The sequence below is a fragment of the Rhinopithecus roxellana genome, chromosome 10, assembly GCF_007565055.1.
Source record: "Rhinopithecus roxellana isolate Shanxi Qingling chromosome 10, ASM756505v1, whole genome shotgun sequence".
Classification (NCBI taxonomy): Eukaryota; Metazoa; Chordata; class Mammalia; order Primates; family Cercopithecidae; genus Rhinopithecus; species Rhinopithecus roxellana.
In genome coordinates, this window is record NC_044558.1 from 18281157 (window position 1) to 18303083 (window position 21927).

At 35.6% G+C, this 21927-nt stretch overlaps 1 protein-coding gene across 5 annotated transcripts in view; it reads left to right on the forward strand.

Moving 5' to 3' along the window:
- Positions 1–21927, forward strand: part of RBM41 (RNA binding motif protein 41) — a 56689-nt gene that overhangs the window by 23076 nt on the left and 11686 nt on the right. For all 5 annotated transcript variants that reach the window (XM_030939470.1, XM_010373556.2, XM_030939471.1 and 2 more), the window contains one exon: positions 5143–5546. In XM_030939470.1, coding sequence (XP_030795330.1) covers positions 5143–5546 — 404 coding nt within the window. The remainder of the gene's footprint in view (positions 1–5142; positions 5547–21927) is intronic.

Sequence of the window (21927 nt, forward strand, 5' to 3'; positions counted from 1 at the left end):
ATTTATAATATTCCTAAATAATTTTTTCATTCCCTGAAGTTAGTAGTAATGCTTCCTCTTTAATTATTGATTTTAGTCATTTTTGTCTTCTCTCTTACTTCCTTGTTCAGCCTAGGTAAAGGTTTGTCATTTGTTAAACTTTTCAAAGAACCAGCTTTTGGTTTTGTTGATTTTTCTTTATTTTTCCATTTTCTATTGCATTGATTTATTTCTTAATCTTTATTGTTTTATTCCTTCTGCTTGCTTTGTGTTTAGTTGACTCTTTTTCTAGTTTCCTAACTTGGAAGCTCAGGTTTTAAATTTGAAGCCATTCTTCTTTTTCAATACAGGCATTTAAAGCTATAAGTGTCTGTCATATGGATGCAGCATTGTTTTAGCTGCATCCATAAATTTTGATATGTTGTGTTTTCATTTTCATTGAGGTCAAAATATTTTTAAATTTCCTTTATGAGTTATTTGACCCATGGGTTATTTAGAAGTTTGTTGTTCAATTTCCAGATATTTGTGTTTTCCCCTATTTCTTACAGTAGTGGATCACTAATGTATGTCCGTTGTGGTTACAGAACATACTTTATATGATTTCAGTCTTTTTTAGTTTTTTGAGACATACTCCTACCTTCAGACCTCACTCTAATATCAGTATGATAGATGCCCTTGCTTTCTTCAGGTCTTCACTCAAATAGCACCTTCTCAATGTGACCTATCCAGACCAGCATTAAAAATTACAGCCACCCCATAGCTCTTCTAATCTTATCTTGTGTCTTTTTCTTTTTTATAGCACTCCTACCTTCTAACATGCCATGTAATTCACTTAGCTTTACAAAGGGAGGAATCCTTATTTATTGATACATCCCTGATTATTTTTTAGTGTATTAATCAGTTCATCCACTTGGACATATGTAGCTGAAATTTGTTGACTTTCTTTGGATAATAGTATTTCATCATATAAACATATCAGAATTTTATAATTAATTCTTCTTAGATGAACATTTGTATTTTTGCTAACTCTGGGCAATTATAAATAGCAATGATCTGAAAATTCTTATTATCGTGTCCTGGTGCATATATGCCTACATTTTTTTAAGGTATATACGTGGGAGTAGAATTGATGGGTTGTATGTTGAGCGTATCTTCGACATTAGTAAATGATGTCATGTTGATTTGCACTGTGTGTACACATTCCCACCAGCAATATGTGAGGGTACCAGTTGCTCTACGACTTCACTGACATGTAGTGTTGGCATTCTTTTTAATTTTTGCCAATATGTTTGTTTTCTATTAGTATCTTGTTCCTTTCCTAATTTGCATTTCCCTGAATTCTAATGTGAATGAGCACATTTGTATATATTTATTTTATTATTATTTTTTAATTTAGAGACAGGGTATCACCATGTTGCCCAGGCTGGTCTCAAACTCCTGGGCTCAAGGAACTTTCCTGCTGCCTCAGCCTCCCAAGTGCTGGGATTATAGGCATGAGCCACCATGCCTGGCCTACATATATTTATTAGCTATGTGTATTTCCTCTTTTGTAAGGCATCTCTTCAGTATTTTGCCCATTTTCCTAATGGTTGTTCATCTTTTTCTTATTGATTTGTAGAAGTTATTCATGTATTTTAGATTTAAGTTCTCTGATAATTCTTTGTGTAGCAAATATCTTTTCCTATCCTGTGGGTTTTTTTTTTTTTTTTTGGTCCATCTCTTTATGACATTTTGATGAACAGAAGTTCTTGATTTTAATGTAGTTGAATTTATCAATCTTTTCCTTAATGGATAGTGCTTTTTGTGCCTTAGGAAATACTTACATAACTACTCCTATGCCTTGCTGGTGGAAATATAGAATAGTATAACCCCTACAGAGTGAAATTTAACAATACATAGAAAAATTACATACACATTTACTCTTTGTCTCAACAGTTTCACTTCAGGGAATCTATTTCAAACATATACTTGAAAAATACCAAATCCTGTATGTACAAAGCTGTTTGTCAGGGCATTATTCCTAACAATATGAGACTGGATATAAGACCAACGTGTGTCAGGAGGGGAATAGTTAAATAAACTATGGTACATCCACACAATGGAGTACTGTGCAGCTATAAGAAGGAATGAGAAGAGCTCTACACATTAATATGGAACTATCTCCAGGATATATTGTTAAGTGCACAAATGTAAATTGTAGAACCAGTGCTTATAGTAAGTTACTTTTTATGTAGGAGAGAGGTATAACTAATGAATTATATGTATGTGTGTACATGCCTATTTGCTTATATTTTCAAAGAAGAAACAATGGAACCATAAGCCAACACCTAATAAAAAATTATTATTTATGGGGAAGGAAGAGAATGGGATAAAGGGGACAGAGATGGAAGTGAGACTTCTGTGAAAGTGCTTTATAACAGTTTCACTTTAGATCCATGTAAATATTTTGCATCATTTAAAAGTTTAATCAAGAAGGTAAAAATCCCTAAAATTCAAAAACAACCTGAAGCAAATGAACCTAATGATAAATAAAGTTAGTAGCATAACCACACAGTTGGAAAACAAAAGAAAACAATTACTTATTGTGACTTTAAAACATTTGTATCTTTCCAATGGTACCCATATTCTAAGGGCAAAAGTAACTCCAAAGAAACATAAAACTATATTCAGTGGTTTTATTGGTGATAGTATTGTTATTGACATTTTAAAATTCTATAAGTATATTGTAGGAAGAAGCTAATGAATAATTTTGTTAATATTATTTTAAGCAGATGAGAGGAGATAAAACTCTAAAATAAAGGAGTTTAAGTAAAAATTTTGTTATCTTAAATTTGAGTTGGAAATACCAATATAAACTCATGGTTTACTTTTCTCTTAAAAAAATGTTCCTTTTGCTCAACAGACTAACACAGGAACAGAAAACCAAACACCACATGTTCTCACTCATAAGTGGGAGTTGAACGGTGAGAACACATGGACACAGGCAGGGAAACATCACACACTGGGGTCTGTCGGGGGGATAGGGGGAACGGGCAGGGAGAGCATTAGTTCAAAAAATACCTAATGCATGCAGGGCTTAAAGCCTAGATAATGGGTTGATAGGTGCAGCAAACCATCATGGCACATGTATACCTATGTAACACACCTGCGTGTTCAGCACATGTATCCCAGAACTTAAAGTAAAATTTAAAAAAATAATAAAATAAAACCATTCTAGTGGATCATTAAAAAAAAAAAAAAAAAGTCCTAGCTTTTGTCCACTGAAAAGGCCTGGAAACAGCAACTTGGAAGTTGCTTCTGCTCACACCAGCAACACACTTTGGTTTCTAAATACCACTTCCTACTAAAAGGAACCAAGGATCTTTACAAATATATTCCAGGTTTGAGTTAGGAGGTATGCAAGATGAGCTTAGGATATTTGGCTGTGCCAGAAAGCCGGGAAGCAATACAGGAGCCGATTTGAAAGGGCTCCCACTGGTCCTAAGTGGGATAATTTGGCCACTAAAAAGAATAATGACTATGTTTAATTGACACAAATAAAGTATATGAAAATACACGATTTCATTATTATACTAAAAATAACCATTCTTCACCACTGGATATTGCTCTTTTTTTTTTTCTTTTTTTGAGACAGAGTCTCACTCTGTCGCCCAGGCTGGAGTGCAATGGCGCGATGTTGGCTCACTGCAACCCCCGCTTCCCAGGTTCAAGCAATTCTTCTGCCTCAGCCTCCCGAGTAACTGGGACTACAGGCGCCCCCACCATGCCCAGCTAATTTTTGTATTTTTAGTAGAGATGGGGTTTCACCATGTTAGCCAGGCTGGTCTCAAACTCCTGACCTTGTGATCTGCCTGCCTCAGCCTCCTAAAGTGCTGGGATTACAGGCATGAGCCACCGTGCCCAGCCTCCATTAGACATTTCTAAGGTGTCAACTCTTACTCTCATAATTGGTAAATAATGGCAAAGAATCAAGCATTTATCCTGCCATTCCCATATGATCTACATTTAGGGAAACCACATAGTTGATGACGGTAAGTTCATTATAGAATTACAGATAATAAGCATAAAAGAAATAATAGAATTAGGAAAGCCACGATTTGCAACTCTTAATAAATTAATAAACTAGGTAATGGTCATCAGTGGATGTAAAAAACCCATTAGGTGGAAGGTGAATGAGAAAATTTAATAATGGAGGGATGAGACTAATACCATCTACCACCATAATCTACTGATCAATTTCAGTATCACTAAAAATGGGACCACTAAACATTATGTGCCTTATGACATGATACAATAGGAAGTATATCTCTATTCTTAAAGGATTCTTTCCTAAAAATATTGAACCTGAACCTAATCAAACCTCTAGATCAGCACTGTCCAATGCAACTTTCTGAAATGATGTAATAGTTTTTATCTGTTCTGTCGAATATGGTATCCACTAGCCACATGTGACTATCAAACACTTTAAATTTGTTAAGTTCAGCTGAGGAACTGATATTTAAAAATTAACTTAAATAGACACATGTGACAAGTGGCTACTGTATTAGGTAGCATAGCTATAGATTATCTGTCAAGAAATAGAAGGGATTAAGGAACAAGTTAAACAGCACCATCAGAAAATGATTAGTCAAATCCATTTGTTCATAGAACAAATGTAGTTTATTTAATCAATGGACGAGTGAGAAAATGAAATAGAGGGGTGGGAGAGATGAGACATTGTTTTAGAATAAAAGAATCTTAAGAGATATAACAGCCAAAGGCTATTTTAGATTTTGAATTGAATAAATAAGTATAAAAAAATTCTTTGACGGAATCAGGACAATTTGAACATAACATTGGTATTAGATGATACTAAGGAATTATTAATTTTTTGAAGTGTAGTGCTATGTTGCTTATATTTTTTTAAATGTCCTTATCAATTAGAGGTACATATATTTGCATGACCCTAGGTGCCTGACGTGCCTCACCGTAGTTCTAGCCTATAGTTTTGCTTGAAATGTACTGTAATAAGATAACTATTTACCATTGTCATTTGTCACAGGTTGTAAAGACCTGCCCCAGCAGTGTTTCTTTATCTGAGGTCCAGGATTTAATTTTTATTAATTTGTCAAAGGTGTATTGGTAGGCTTTGTAGAACTTCCCTATCTCTTTGTCTTGATCCAGATGAACCCCAAAAGAAGAACAAAGGTGATCCCATGAACAACCTGGAAAGTTTTTACCAAGAGATGATAATGAAAAAACGTCTTGAAGAGTTCCAACTTATGAGAGGTGAACCCTTTGCTTCCCACTCACTGGTCTCAGCTACATCAGTGGGTGATAGAGTCACAGCTGAGAGCCCATCATTACTCCAGGACAAGGGAAAACAGGCAGCACAGGGTAAAGGCCCCAGTCTCCATGTGGCAAATGTTATTGATTTTTCACCTGAGCAGTGTTGGACTGGGCCTAAGAAGCTGACGCAGCCAATAGAATTTGTCCCAGAAGATGAAATCCAGAGAAATCGTTTGTCAGAGGAAGAGATCCGAAAAATTCCTATGTTTTCTTCATATAATCCAGGGGAACCAAACAAGGTATAGGCCAAACCAAGTAAAACAACCTGGGTTGATTTCACTTTTATTTACCGCTACCTAAAGTAATACTTTTAAATTAGCTTTGATTATACCAAAGAATCATGATATAGGCACGGTGATTGTGTTTGTCCTTGACCTTGACTATTCATTCTCTGCATACTATATAAGTAGCATATTTCCTATCAGGTTCTTGGTACTTTGCTAAGGTCCTGAACTACCCTTAGCGTTTTAAAGAAATATTGATAAGACTCTAGTCCATACCCATTAGAAGCCCCGAACTGAAGGAAAAGTAACCTCCAATTTCCTACAATGTAATAATCGAATAGTGTTCATAGGACCACCATAGCTGGTAACCATGGTGCCTCTGGAATTAGCCAATAATTGACTGCCTGGTTGTGAGTAGGGTATATGCTACCACATGAGTCTTCTCTTCAGAATGCTCTACCTGGCTTTCATATGACATATGACTTAAATTGCTGTTGGCAAAGCAGCAAAGTGAAAAAGGTCCTATAAGCTTTAAGAAATTGTCCAACAAGGCCGGGCGTGGTGGCTCATACCTGTAATCCAAGCGCTTTGGGAGGCTGAGGCAGGCGGATCACAAGGTCAGGAGTTCAAGACCAGCCTGACCAACATGGTGAAACCCCATCTCTACTAAAAATACAAAAATTAGCCGGCCGTGGTGGTGCGGGCCTGTAATCCCAGCTACTCAGGAGGCTGAGGCAAGAGAATTGCTTGAACCTGGGAGGCAGAGATTGCAGTGAGCCAAGATCATGCCATTGCACTCCAGCCTGGACAACAAACTGAGACCCCATCTCAAAAAAAAAAAAAAAAAGAAATTGTTCAATGCATAACTAAATAACGTTGTAAATAATTCTTATTTTATTGATCAAATCATTATTTCACATTCATGTTGTATGTTGCATCTGGAATGGAAAACTCTTCGTTACTGTGTTACCCAAAGAGACAACACAAGCCCCTGGAGCATATACTTTGTTGTGTCTAATTTAAAAAACAAAACCAAAAATATAATGTTAGTTTTTGACTGTCTCTGAATTTAAAAAAAAATCATTCTAGATGAGGGATATTAAAACAGTTTATTTGACTGACTGAATTTCTAATAGTTCAGGGGTATTTATGCTATTAGTTCAAGAGTAGCTTGATTTTTATTTACTTTTTGTTATGAAATATTAATATACCAAAAGTGATATAGAATAATATAACAAATACCTGTGTAGCCGGCCAACTTTTATTAATCATTATTAAGTCCTGATTTTTCCATATTTGCTTAATTAAAAAAAAATAAAGCATTATAGATATTCCTGAAGACTTCCACATATTCCTCACCAATCCCATTCTCCTTTATCCTTTCCAGATGTAACCACTATCCTGAATTTGCTATTTATAATTCCTATGCACATTTTTATATTTTTACTACATAGCCATATATTCACAAATAACATACGGTTTTATATGTTTTAAAAGTATATAAATGACATACTCTATCATTCTACAACCTTTTTGACTCGATATGCATAATGCTTTTGAAATTTATTTCTAAAGATACAAGGAACTATGTAGTATTCCATTGTAGAAATAGACTATCATTTATTATATTTATCCATTTTCCTGAAGATTTGTTCTTTCTGTTATTTTGCTGTTACAGTTAATTCTGCAACAAGTATTATTGTACATCTCTTGTTGCGCATATGCCAGACTTTTTCTAGGACAGTGTTTTTCAAACTTACGTTACAATTAGTAGGTTACAACCAATGGAGTTTTGTTAATGAAATGGAATAGAATAGAAAATATCAAAAAGTGTTCCATACAGTATGTTAGGGTAATTACTGTTTCTTAAAGCTTTTATTTTATATGTGTATATGTGAGATAATGTGTGTGGGACCACAATGAAGAATGCAGTTCTTCCTGTAGATCTGAATCAAAAGTGTTGGGAAGGTGTCATTCTATTACAGTATTTCGAATGTTAGTGTGCATCAGAATTGCTTGGAGGACTTATTAAAACATAGATTGCTAGACTCCACCCCCAGAATTTTTGACTCAGTAGATCTGGAGTGGGGCCTGAGAATTTGCATTTCCAACAAGTTCCCAAGAGATTCTGATCCTGCTGGTCTGAGAGTAACAATTTAAGAATCGTCGTTCTAGGTTATATACCTGGGAGTGGAATTGCTGTGATATATAGGGTATGTATATCTCAATTTCTAATGGAACAAGGTTTCAGAGATCCTCTTCACATTCTTGCCAAAACTTTGGAGCATTAGACTATTTTGCCAGCCTTATCAGCTTGAAAAGATATCTCATTGTTTTAATTTGCATGTTTCTGATTTCCAGTGAGGTTATGCATGTATTCTTAACATTTATTAGCCTTTCAGGAACTTTCTGTGAGTTACCTGTTACATTCCTTTGCTGAATATTTAATCATTTGTTTTTTCATATTTATAGGGATTATTTCAAAATTCTGCATATGAATCCTTTCTGTTGTTTAGCAAATATCTTCGCCCACTGGATGACTTACCTTTTAAATTTGTTCCTGATGTCTTTTGTTGAGCAAAAGTCTTTCATTTTAATGTTATCAGATTATCAGTATTTTATTCAATGGTTTGTGCTTTTTGAATCATTTTAAGGAGATCCTTCCCTACAGATCAATAAGAAAAATACAATCAACGCAATAAAAATAAAAGTGTTTATAAAAGCAGATATAACAGGCAATTCACAGAGGCAAAAACACCAGTGTCCAATAAACTTAAGAAATCTTATTAGTAATCAAGAAAATGCAAAATAAATCTATATTATGATATATACATTTAGTACTTAGAATGCTGGCATATATTTAAAGGCCTGACAATGCCAAGTATTGGTGAGCAGATGAAACAATAAGAAATCTGTAATCTCAGCACTTTGGGAGGCCGAGGCCAATGGATCACCTGAGGTCAGGAGTTCGAGACCAGCCTGGCCAATGTGGCGAAACCCATCTTTACTAAAAATGCTAAAAATTAGCTGAGTTTGATGGTACACACTTGTAATCGCAGCTGCTCAGGAGGCTGAGGCATGAGAATCTCTTGAACCCAGGAGGCGGAGGTTGCGGTGACCCAAGATCATGCCACTGCACTCCAGCACTCCAGCCTGGGTGACAGAGCGAGACTCTGTCTCAAAAAAGGAAAAAAAAAAAAGAAGAAAAAGAAAGAAACAATAAGAACTCTAATATACCTCCAGGGGAATATAAATGAATATAGCCACTTCCAAGAACATCATGGCAATATCTAGTAAAATTAAAGATGTTCATACACTGTAAGTCAGCCGTCTCATTCTTCATTATCTATCCTAGAGAAACTCTTAGACATGCACATTAGGAGATGTTATAATGATGCTTGTTGTAGCATTGTTCATCAGCGGGGGTATAGATAAAACATAGTATGTTTATAAAATGGAATACTACACAGTAGAGAAAATGAATGAAATAGAATTATAGGTATCAATTTGGATGAAACTCACAAACATAATTTTGAATAAAAATAGCTAGTTGCAAATTTCTAGTTTCAGCTTCAACATGTGAAGTCCTTGGAAGTCATCACTCCTGTCTTATGATAAGAAAAACAGTTGAACAAACTAAAAATCAATAACTAATAACTTTTCTTAGACCCAGCAGAAAAATTAAGTCACAGGGCAAACTGTAATCCTGAAATCTGAAGAAACAGGCAGTTACAGAAAATCACATCCCAGATTTGCTTATCAAGAGCAAAAGGCACTGGAGCCATAAACTGGTAGAAACACTTAGGTGGTAATTTTGACAAATTGCTGGAGTCAGAGTGTAGATTAGTGTGGGAATGACAAAACTCTTGGGGGCCCACAGTCTTAGAGGTTTCATTTGCTTCCAGGAACCCCACAGGGTTCAAGGTAAAGAGCTAAGAAAAAATATCTGTTTCTGGCATGGAGAGAGGAAACATTATCATTTTTAAGTGTATCCAGAACTTTCTACTTAGCAAAGGGCCACCCAGCAAGGAAAACAACTTTACCAAAGCCTTATCCAACTCCAGGCTCTTCTAGCCTTCCTGTCTCATCTAAGAGAGAAAAAAAGCTGTTAAATGCTTTTGAAGGTTACAGGCTGGAGACACAGGCACACTAAAAGATTGAGACTTCATCATAGGATTAGAGAATGCCTCCCCTTCCGCACCTTGCTACTACATCAACAGGGCTTCAGTATAATAACCGTGGGTTATAGCTGAAAGACCTGCAAGGATCAGACTCTATTTAAAGAGGTGTTTTTGTTTTGTTTTGTTTTGTTGTAAATCTAAAGGAAACAAGGGAGACAAAAAGACACTAGAAGGAACAGAAACTTCTGACACCTACAGCTACAGCAAACATTAAGCACAGCCCAACTCCTGGCCAGATTAACATAAAACCTTATACTGATGGCCTTTTTGGATCAGTTCCTATTACTTGATAGATCATGTCCAGTTTTCAACAAAAGAAATTATAACGTATGCTAAGAAAAAAAAAAAAAAACAGTCTGAAAAGACAAAACAAGCATGAGAACCAAATTCAGATATGACACAGGTTTTGGAATTATCAGATGTGGAATTTAAAATAACCACAATTAATATACTAAGTAGGCCATGAATAAAAGTAGATAACATGCAAGACCAGATGGCTAATGTAAACAGAGAGAAACTCTAAGAAAGAATCAAAAGGAGATGCTAGAAATCAAAAACACTGTAACAAATGAAGAATGCCTTTGATAGGCTCATCAGTAAGTTGGAAACAGCCAAGGAAGGAATCAGTAAGGTTGAAGACATGGCAATAAAAACTTCCCATGCTGAAATACAAAGAAAAACAAGATTGAAAAAAAGGAACAGAATATCCAAGAACTATGGGACAATTTCAGAGTATAACATACATGTTACTGGAATACCAAAAGGAGAAGAGAAAAAGGAGAAGAAACATTTGAAGTAGTAATGGCTGAGAATTTTCCAAAATTAATAGCAGATAAAAAACTACAGATCTGGGAAGCTCCAAGAACACCAAGCAGGATAAATACCAAAACTGCACCTAAGCATATCATGTTCAAACTACAGAAAGACAAAGAAAAGGTTTTAAAAACAGTCAGAGAAAATAAACACTTTACCTATATAAAAACAAAGATAAGAATTACATTTCTCATCAGCAACTGTGCAAGCAAGAGAGTACAGTGAAATATTTGTGTCAAAAGTAAAAAGAAAACACCCACCTAGAATTATTTATCCAGCAAAAAAAAAAAAAAAAATCCTTCAAAAGTGAAGGAAAAATAATAAAGACTTTCTCAGACAAACAAAACTGAGGGAATTTTTCATCAGTAAATCCCACCTTGTAGGAAAAAAAAAATGCTTTTGAAAAAAAGTTCTCCAGAGATAAGCAAAATTATATAGGTCAGAAACTCAGATCTGCATAAAGAAAGAGCATAGGAGAATATATTAAGGTAAAATAAAATCTTTTATTTTCTGATTTTAAAACAATCCAGAATAAAACTTTTCAAAGTAATAATAGGAATGTGTTGGATAATTATAGTATACGGATAAGTGAAATGAGTAACAGTGATATTATAAGGGATAGGTTGCAGGAATTAGTGTATATATAAAAATACAAATTTGTCTTTGTTATAAGGTATTTGCACTATCCATGAAGTGGTATAGTTTTATTTGAGAGTGGACTTAGATCAGTTGTAAATATATATTGCAAACTCTAAGGCAATTACTAAAAAAAAATTATATAAAGAAGTACAATTGATATGGCTAAGAGAAGGGTGAAAATGGAAGCATATAAAATAATGCTCATTTTTTACAATCTTTTTTCAGAAAACAAAAGCAGAGGGAACACTTCTTAACTCATGAGACCAGCCTTAGCTTAGTACCAAAACCAGATAAAGACATTACAATGAAAAAAAAAAAAAACTACAGACAGTATCCCTCATGTGTATAAAAGCAAAAATCCTATATGTTAGGAAAATCAAAACATTTGATTGAAATATTGATTGAGAAATCAAAATGTTAGGTAATCAAATTCAATAATGTATAAAAATAATTGCATACTATAATCAAGTATGATTTATTCCAGATATCCACCATAGGTTCAACATTTGAAATTCAATCCACCACATCAATAGACTAAAGAAGAAAAATCATATGATCACTTCAATTGATATAGAAAAACATTTGAAATATCTGAACATCGATTCATGATAAAAACTCAGCAAATTCAGAATAGAGTATAACGTCCTCAACTTGATAAAGAATATCTACAACACCCTACAGCTAACATCACACTTAATAGAAACTGGATGCTTTCCCCTTTGATCAGAAAAAAGGCAAAAATGTCCCCTTTCCCCACTTCTTTTCAACACCGTACTAGAAGTACCAGCTACAGCAGTAAAACAAGTGAAGGAAATTAAAAGAATACAGATTGGGAAGGAAAAACTAAAACTCTCTTTGTTCACAAGTAACATATATGTCTGTGTAGAGAATCCCAAAGAATCAGCCAAAAAACAAACAACTCTTGGAACTAGTAGATTAGTATAGCTTGGAGGTTACAAGGTTTGTTCACAGAAGTGAATTGCTTTCCTCTATACCAGAAATGAACAACTGGAATTTGAACTTAAAAACAACACTGTTTACAATAGCACCAAAAAAGAATGAAATACTTAGGTATAAATTTAACAAAGTATGTACAGGTTCTATATGCACAAAAGTGTAAAACTGATGAAAAATTAAGATATAAATAAACACAGAGACATTTTGTGTTCTTGGATTGAAAGACTTATATTGTTAAGATATTAATTCTTCTCAAATTGATTTGTAGATTCCACACAATCCCAATGAAATCCCAGCATGTTATTTTGTGTATATTTAGGAACTGATTCTAAGTTTATATGAAAAGACAAAAGACCCAGAACATGTAACACACCCCTGAAAAAGAAGAAGAAATTTGGAAGACTGACACTACCCAACTTCAAGAGTTACTGTAATCAAGTAGTATGGAGTGGTGTTGATGGGGGGAAAAAAGACACACAGATCAATGGAGCAGAATGGAGACCCAAGGATTAGACCCACATAAATATAGTAAATTAATATTTGACAAGGGATCAAGGACAGTTTAGTGGAGAAAGAATAGTCTTTTCAACAAATGGTGCTAGAACTCTACTGAATATCCACATGTAAAAAAAAATGAATCTAGATACAAACCTTACATCCTTCATAAAAATTAACTTGAAATAGTCATAGACCTAAATATAAAACACAATACTATAAAACTTCTAGAAGAAAAAGATTAAAATCTAAGTTACCTTGTGTTTGATGATGTATATATCAGACATATCAACAAAAGTACAATTTATGAAACAATTGATAAGTCAGACTTTATTAAAATTATAAACTTCTGCTATATGAAAAACACTTTTAAGAGAATCAAAAGACAAGCCACAGACTAGAAACATATTTGCAAAACTCACATCTAATAAAAAACTTGTATCCAGAATATACAAAGAATTCCCAAAATTCAACAGTATTAAAACAACTCAACTTAAAAAATGGGTAAAAATAAGAGCAAACTCCTCACCACAGAAGATATATACATAGCAAATAAGCATGCGAAAAGAAGCTCATCTTTATTTGTCATCAGAGAACTGAAAAATAAGAAATGCTGCTACACACCTACTAGAATGGCTAAAGTCCACAATAAAACTGACAATACCAAATTCTGTTCAGGATGCAGAGCAAAAGGAACTTTTTTAAAAATTATAGATGTAGAAGATACAAGTGCAGTTTTGTTTTGTTTTGTGTTTTGAGGCAGAGTCTCTCTCTCTGTTACCCAGACTGGAGTGCAGTGGTGCAATCTCAGCTCACTGCAACCTCCGCCTCCTGGGTTCAAACAATTCTCCTGCTTCAGCTTCCCAAGTAGCTGGGACTACAGGTGCAAGCCACCACGCCCAGCTAATTTTGTATTTTTAGTAGAGATGAGGTTTCACCATATTGGCCAGGCTGATCTCGAACTCCTGACCTCAAGTGATTTGCCCGCCTCGGCCTCCCATAGTGCTGGAATTACAGGCATGAGCTACCGTGCCCAGCTGCAGTGTTTTTTTTTGTTGTTGTTGTTGTTGTTTCTTTGTTTGTTTGTTTTTTATGGGTATATTTCATAGTCATGAAGTCTGGGACTTTTATTCATTGCTAGTGGGAATACAACCTCTTTGGAAGACAGGTTGGCCACCTCTTACAAAGCTGAACATTATTTTACCACACAGTCCAACTACTGCCTTCCTACTTATTTACCCAGTTGATTTGAAAAGCCTGTGTTCAACAAAAACTGCCATGTGAATGTTCATAGTAGCTTTATTCATAATTGCCAAAAACCGGAAGCAGTCGAGATGTCCTCCAATAGGTTAATGGATACATTCACCTGTGGCAGATCTATACAATGGAATATAATTCAGCAATAAAAAGAAATTCACGGTCCAGCCACAAAAAGACATAGAGGAACTTTAGATTAATATGAATATTAATCTTAATAGCTGAAAGAAGCTAGTATGGAAAGACTGCATATTGTATGATTACATTATATGACATTCTGGAAGAGGGAAAACTAGACAGTAAGATGATAAATGGCTGCCAAGGGTTTGAGGGGAATGGAGAAGGGAGGAATAGATGAAACACAGGGAATCTTTAGGGCAGTAAAATTATTCTGTATAATACTGGAGTTGTAGAGGCAAGACATGCATTTGTCAAAACCCACTAAACTACATAGCACAGAGAGTTACACCTAATGTATACAAATATTAAAAACTCGTTTAGGAGGTTGAGGGACCCTAGGAAAGAATGCAGACAGCAAGAAGAGAGTCACACTGTATTACAAATATGTAAAACAACCTCGTTGAAGGGATAGGGGAAAAGACGCTGAACTAAGCATCTTTGGAAATACGTGGAGTCTGAAAGACTAAAAGCAAATGGAACTTCACATAAGCATGGTATCCTTGTTGATAAGGTTATGTCCCTGGGTACTGGTTACTTAGGGAGTAGCAATTCTGATACTGTTATACATGCATAATGGAATGGAGCAATTAAGTAAATGGATGGCAGATGGTGGGAGCCAGGTTTCTCACTGTTACAATCTACAGATAAGTAAAGGGAGGATGCTGAAATGATCCATGTGATAGTGGTTTACAGTTGGAGACATCAGGATGAACTCATGTTTAACTTAATATAGATATAAGTGGTTACATATAGAAATATTTATATGTGTTTATATATACATGGATTAGTATAAATACATATTTTTTGTTCTGTAAGCTGAAAGGACACAAATGACACACCAGTAGCAATGAGCTTGCATGGCATCCTTATCTTGGTTTCTAATACCATTCTCTAATAAAATGAACCAAGGCTCCTTAGAGAAATGACTGCTTCTAATACTGGGGCAGGAAATATACAAGATGAGCCTTGTGCATCTTGTAGTGCCAGAAAGTAAGGAAGTGCTAAAAAGAACAACAGTATAAAATCATTATTTTATTGTTCTTTGACATGATGATTTTATGTTGTTTTTTGACATTAAGGGTATTTGAAAGGAATACAGGAGCCAAATGAAAGAGCTTCCAATGACTAAAGCCAGAACAATTTGTGCAACAAACTAAAATAAAATAAATCATTATCTTAAAATAATTATTTTATTGTTCTTTGACATGATTTTATGTTGTTTTTTGACATTGGTATTGCAAAGGAATACAGGAGCCAAATGAAAGAGCTTCCAATGACTAAAGCTGGAACAATTTGTGCAATAAACTAAAATAATGTTAGATAATCCAGTGTATAGAATAAACATCCATGAGTCCAGGTGATATAAATAAGTGATTGAGTAAACAAATATATAGAGGAAAAGAAATATATACCTCCCATGAAAAAGAATTTCATACAATTTATCTAGATACTCTACCTCAAGGACGGAGAGCATAACTCCCCATTCCTTAGTTTTGAGCTGCTCATAATGACTTCTTTCCAAAAGAGTACAGGAAGGGAAAGCAGGAAAAAAGAGTAACTTTGCAAGAAGAAACCTGACAAACACTACCTAAGCCAGGTGATTAAGGCCAACATCAATAGTTGTTAATCATATTGATGAATCATATTGATTGTATGTATGTTTAACATTATGTGATCAAAACTGTACTTCTCCTGGGTGGTTTTGTTCCCAATAATCCATAACCCCGGTCTAAATGTAATGTAACCTAGATCCTGGAACAGAAAAAGGACATTAGGTAGAAACTAAGGAAATCTAAACTATGGACTTTAGTTAATAATAATATGTCAATACTGGTTCATTAATTGTAACAATTAATGAGCATATTAATGTAAGATATTAAAAACAGGGAAAACCATGGGGTAGATGGGAGTTCTCTGTATTCTCAGTTTTTCTATAAATCCAAAACTGTTCTAAACTTAAAATCCATTTTTAAAGTTTTTAAAAATGTAGCTGTAGAAGAATGCATATTGTTTATATAAAGGACTATATTATATAAAGGTGAAAACATGTAAAATAATACCATGTATTGCATAGGGATACCAGGAAGAGCTTTATGCTCTATTATCACTTGGAGGCTCTGTTTTTCTTTTTCACAGCTTTATCTTGTTTTTGAACCTAGCTGTATCTGTGTGCGTATGTGTGTATGTGTGTGTGTGTGTGTTAAGTATGTTGTGGATACATTCATACATACTTATGTGTGTATGTATGCAGAGGGGATGCATCCCAGCAAGAACTGACAGAGCCACCTCAACCAGAAGTCCTCTTTATTTTTTAAAACATATTCATATTGGCCAGGTGCGGTGGCTCACGCCTGTAATCCCAGCACTTTGGGAGCCCGAGGCAGGGGGATCACCTGAGGTCAGGAATTCAAGACCAGCCTGGCTAACATGGTGTAACCCCATTTCTACCAAAAATACAAAAAATTGGCTGAGTGTGGTGGCGCACACCTGTTATCCCAGCTACTGGGGAGACTGAGGCAGGAGAATCGCTTGAACCTGGGAGGTGGAGGTTGCAGTGAACCGAGATCACACCATTGCACTCCAGCTTGGGCAACAAGAGTGAAACTCCGTCTAAAAAAAAAAAAAAATTCATATCAAAGGGAACAGTCTTAGTATGGGTCTTTCCTAATGGATGAGAAACTTGAAGTTTGTTTTCACATACCCCTTTCTATGGTTATTTAATTTGGTATTTACATGGTTAGTATTTGAGAGCATAGGCAAGTCAGTTATTCCATGCCCTTGCCTTTAAGATACGAACATATATAAATGCTAAATATGTTAATATCCAGGTTTTAAAGATTTTGAAACTTAAAGATTCTACTGCTTGTTAACAATATTTAATATATTTATTTATACCTTTCAGTACTTAAGTCATTTAAGAGAGGTATATTTGCTTGCTCTTTGCTTTTGCTGCTCCTGTCTGAATTCTTCCATAATTCCTTTAAGCTATAAAGGATATAACTAATGCTACGTAATGTAGGAGGTTTTTTTTTCCTCCTCCATTTTTTTTTAAATTGTGTTTTAAAAACACAAGATCTATCCTCTTAACAAATTTTTAAGTGTGCAATACAATGTTGTCAACAATAAGCACAATGTTGTACAGCAAACCTGTAGAACTTTTTTATCTTGCATGACTGAAACTTTATACCTATTGAACAGCAACTCGCCATTTCCTCCTTCCCCCAGCCCTGGTGACTACCATTCTGCTTTCTATTTTACTACTTTAGATACTTCGGTAAGTGGAATCATGCAATATTTGTCCTGTGAGTGGCTTATTTCACTTAGCCTATAGTCCTCGAGTTTCATTCGTGTTATAGCATAATGACATATAGGACTTCCTACTTTTTTAAGGCTAAATAATATTCCATTGTATTTATTTTATTTATTTATTTGAGACAGAGTCTGGCACTGTCGCCCGAACTGGAGTATAGTGGCCCGATCTCAGTTCACTGCAACCTCTACCTCCCAGGTTCAAGTAATTCTGTCACAGCCTCCCATGTAGCTGGGATTACAGGTGCCCGCCACTGCACCCAACTAATTTTTTGCATTTTTAGTAGAGATGGGGTTTCACTGTGTTGGCCAGGCTGGTCTCAAACTCCTGGCTGATCTCAAAGCCTCATGATCTGGCCGCCTCAGCCTCCCAAAATGCTGGGATTATAAGCGTGAGCCACCACACCCAGCCCCCATTGTATTTATATGCCACATTTTCTTTATCTATTCATCAGTCAATGGACATTTAGGTTTTTCCAACTGTTGACTATTGTGAATACTGCTTGGGTGAACATAGGAATGCGTATATCTCTTTGAGATACAAATTTCAGCTCTTTTGGATGAATACCCAGAAATGGGATTGTTGGATTGTATGGTAGTTCTAATTGTAATTTTTGGAGGAACTTCCATGCTGTTCTTCATAGCAACTGTACCACTTTACATTCCCACCAACAGTGCACAAGGGTTCCAACTTCTTCATATCCTTGCCAACATATGTAATTTTCTGTTTTTTTTTTGTTTGTTTTTCATAATGCCATCCTAACAGGTATGTGGTATCTCACTGTGTTTTGCATTTGCATTTCTCTGTTGATTAGTAATATTGAGCATCTTTTCATATACCTGTTGGCTATTTGTATCTCTTCTTTGGAGAAATGTCTATTTAAGTCTTTTGCCCATATTTTAATCAGGTGGTTTTCTCGCCATCAAGTTGTAGAGTTTCATATATATTTTAGATATTAAATATGGTTTGCAAGTATTTTCTGTTACTCCATAGGTTGCCTTTTCACTCTATTGTTTCCTTTGCTGTGCAGGGCTTTTTAGTTTGATGTAGTCCCACTTATCTATTTCTGCTTTGTTGCATGTGGTTTTGGTGTCATATCAAAGAAATCATTGCCAAGACTAATGTGAAGAAGCTTTTCCTCTATGTTTTCTTCTAGGAGTTTTACAGTCTCAGGTCGTATATTTAAATCTTTAATCCATTTTGAATTGACTATTGTGTATGGCATAAGATAAGCGTCCAGTTTCATTAGTTAGCATGTGGCTGTCTTGTCTTCTCATTTTATTAAAGAGATTGTCTTTTTCTCATATTGTTTTCTTGGCACACTTGACTGTAGCTTCATGGGTTTATTTCTAGGCTCTCAGATTGGTTCCATTGACCTATGTGTCCAGTTTTATGCCAGTACCATACTGTTTTGATTACTGTAGCTTTGTAATATGTTGTGAAATAAGAAAGTGGCCTCTAGCTTTGTTCTTTCCTAAGATTGTTGTGGCTATTTGGTATTATCTGTGGTTCTGTATGAATTTGGGGATTGTTGTTTCTATTGCTATAAAAAATGCCATTGGGACTTAGATAGAGATTGCATTAAATTTGTTAACTGCTTTGGATAGTTTGGATATATTAATATTAAGTCCTCTAATCCATGAACACAGAATACCTTTTCATTTATTTGTGTCTTCTTTAATTTCTTTCAGCAACATTTGTAGTTTTCAGTGTACAAGTCTTTCACCTCCTTGGTTAAGTTCTTTCTTCAGTATTTTATTCTTTTCAATACCATTGTAAATGGGATATCTTTCTTAATTTCCTCTTCATATGGTTCATTGGTAGTGTATGGAAACCACAACTGAATTTTTCTATGTTGATTTTTTATTCTGCAACTTTACTGAATTTGTTAATTCGTTCTAACTTTTTTGGTTAATTTTTTTCTTTTTTATTATTTCCATTAATATAGTCATAATTCCATGCCAATAATAAAATGGTATAATTAAAACAGAAAAGTGATGTTCTCAAGAGGTCTTCCATTGAAGCTATTTGAACTATGGGCCAAATAAACATGGTACCACCATTCACCAGGTGGCAGCTTGTCTCAGCTGTAAAGTACCCAAGGGAGAAAAATTAATGTCTTGATTGCTGCACTTGTGAACCTTGATTTATTATTTTATTTATTTTCTTTTTAAAGTTTTTTAATTGACATATAATAATTGTACATATTTATGGGGTACATACTGATGTTTCGACACATATAATGTATAGTGAACAGATCAGGGTAATTAACTTATCTACCACCTTAAGCATTTATCATTTCTTCACGTTGAGAATATTCGATATCCTTCTTCTAGCTATTCGATACTATATAATATAATATATTATTGTTAACTATAACCATTCTACAGTGGTATAGAACACTAGCACTTGTTCCTGTTATCAAACTGTAATTTTACATCTTTAACAAGTCTCTCCCTCTCCTTTCCTTCCTCCTACCCTTCACAGCCTCTAGTATCCTCTGTTCTAGTTTTTACTTCTATGAAATCAATTCTTTTTAGCTCCCACGTATAAGTGAAAACCTGCAGTGTTTAACTTTCTGTGCCTGGCTTATTTCACTAAACATAATGTTCTCTAGTTCCATCCATGTTGCTCTGAATAACAGAATTTCATTATTTTTATGGCTAAATAGTATTCCACGGTGTATATATACCGCATTGTTGGGCACCCAGGTTAATTTCGTATCTTGGCTGTTGTGAAAAGTGCTGCAATAAATATGAGAATGCTGTTGTCTTTTCAATATACTGATTTCCTTTCCTTTGGATAAATTCTCAGTAGTGGGATTGCTAGATCGTATAGTAGTTCTATTTGTAGTTTGTTGGGGAACCTCCATACTGTTTCCCATAGTGGTTGTAAAAGTTTACAGTCCCACCAACAGTCTATAAGAATTTACTTTTCTCGGCCGGGCGCGGTGGCTCAAGCCTGTAATCCCAGCACTTTGGGAGGCCGAGACGGGCGGATCACGAGGTCAGGAGATCGAGACCATCCTGGCTAACACGGTGAAACCCCATCTCTACTAAAAAATACAAAAAACTAGCCGGGTGAGGTGGCGGGCGCCTGTAGTCTCAGCTACTCGGGAGGCTGAGGCAGGAGAATGGCGTGAACCCGGGAGGCGGAGCTTGCAGTGAGCTGAGATCCGGCCACTGCACTCCAGTCCAGGTGACAGAGCGAGACTCCGTCTCAAAAAAAAAAAAAAAAAAAAAAAAAAAAAAATTTACTTTTCTCCACATCCTCACCAGCATTTGTTAACTTTTGTCTTTCCAGTAGTAGCCATCCTAACTGGAATGAGATGATGCCTCATTGTGGTTTTGATTTGCATTTTCCTGATGATTAGTGATGTTGAGTATTTTTTCATATATTTGTTGGCAATTTGTATGTCTTCTGTGGAGAAATAGCTGTTTAGATCATTTGCCCATTTTTAAATCAGGTTGTTTGTTTTGATGCTGTTAAGATGTTAAGTCCCTTGTATAGTCTGGATATTAATCCCCTGTTGGGTGAGTAGTTTGCAAATATTTTCTTGCATTCTGTAGGTTGCCTTTTCACTCTGTTGTTTCCTTTGTTTTGCAGAAGATTTTAGTTTAATATAATCCCATTGGTTTATTTTTGCTTTTGTTGCCTGTGCTTTTGAGGTCTTATTCATAAAATCTTTTCCCAGACCAGTGTCCTGAAATGTTTCCCCCTATGTTTTTTCCTAGTAGTTTTTTTTTTTTTTTATTATACTTTAAGTTCTAGGGTACATGTGCATAACGTGCAGGTTTGTTACATATGTATACTTAATGCCATGTTGGTGTGCTGCACCCATCAACTCGTCAGCACCCATCAATTCATCATTTATATCATGTATAACTCCCCAGTGCAATCCCTCCCTCCTCCCCCCTCCCCATGATAGGCCCCAGTGTGTGATGTTCCCCTTCCCGAGTCCAAGTGATTTCATTGTTCAGTTCCCACCTATGAGTGAGAACATGCGGTGTTTGGTTTTCTCTTCTTGTGATAGTTTGCTAAGAATGATGGTTTCCAGCTGCATCCATGTCCCTACAAAGGACGCAAACTCATCCTTTTTTATGGCTGCATAGTATTCCATGGTGTATATGTGCCACATTTTCTTAATCCAGTCTGTCACAGATGGACATTTGGGTTGATTCCAAGTCTTTGCTATTGTGAATAGTGCCGCAATAAACATACGTTTTCCAGGTGTTGTGTGTCTCAGTTCCCCTGGCTAGGAAAACGGATTCCCTTCCCCCTTGGCTTCCAGGTGAGGCGATGCCTCGCCCTGCTTCAGCTCTCGCTGGTCAGGCTGCAGCAGCTGACCAGCACCGATTGTCCGGCACTCCCTAGTGAGATGACCCCAGTACCTCAGTTGAAAATGCAGAAATCACCGGTCTTCTGTGTCGCTCGCGCTGGGAGTTGGAGACTGGAGCTGTTCCTATTCGGCCATCTTGCTCCGCCCCCTTTCCTAGTAGTTTTATAGTTTCAGGTCTTACGTTTAGGTCTTTGATCTATTTTGAGTTGATTTTTGTATAGGGTA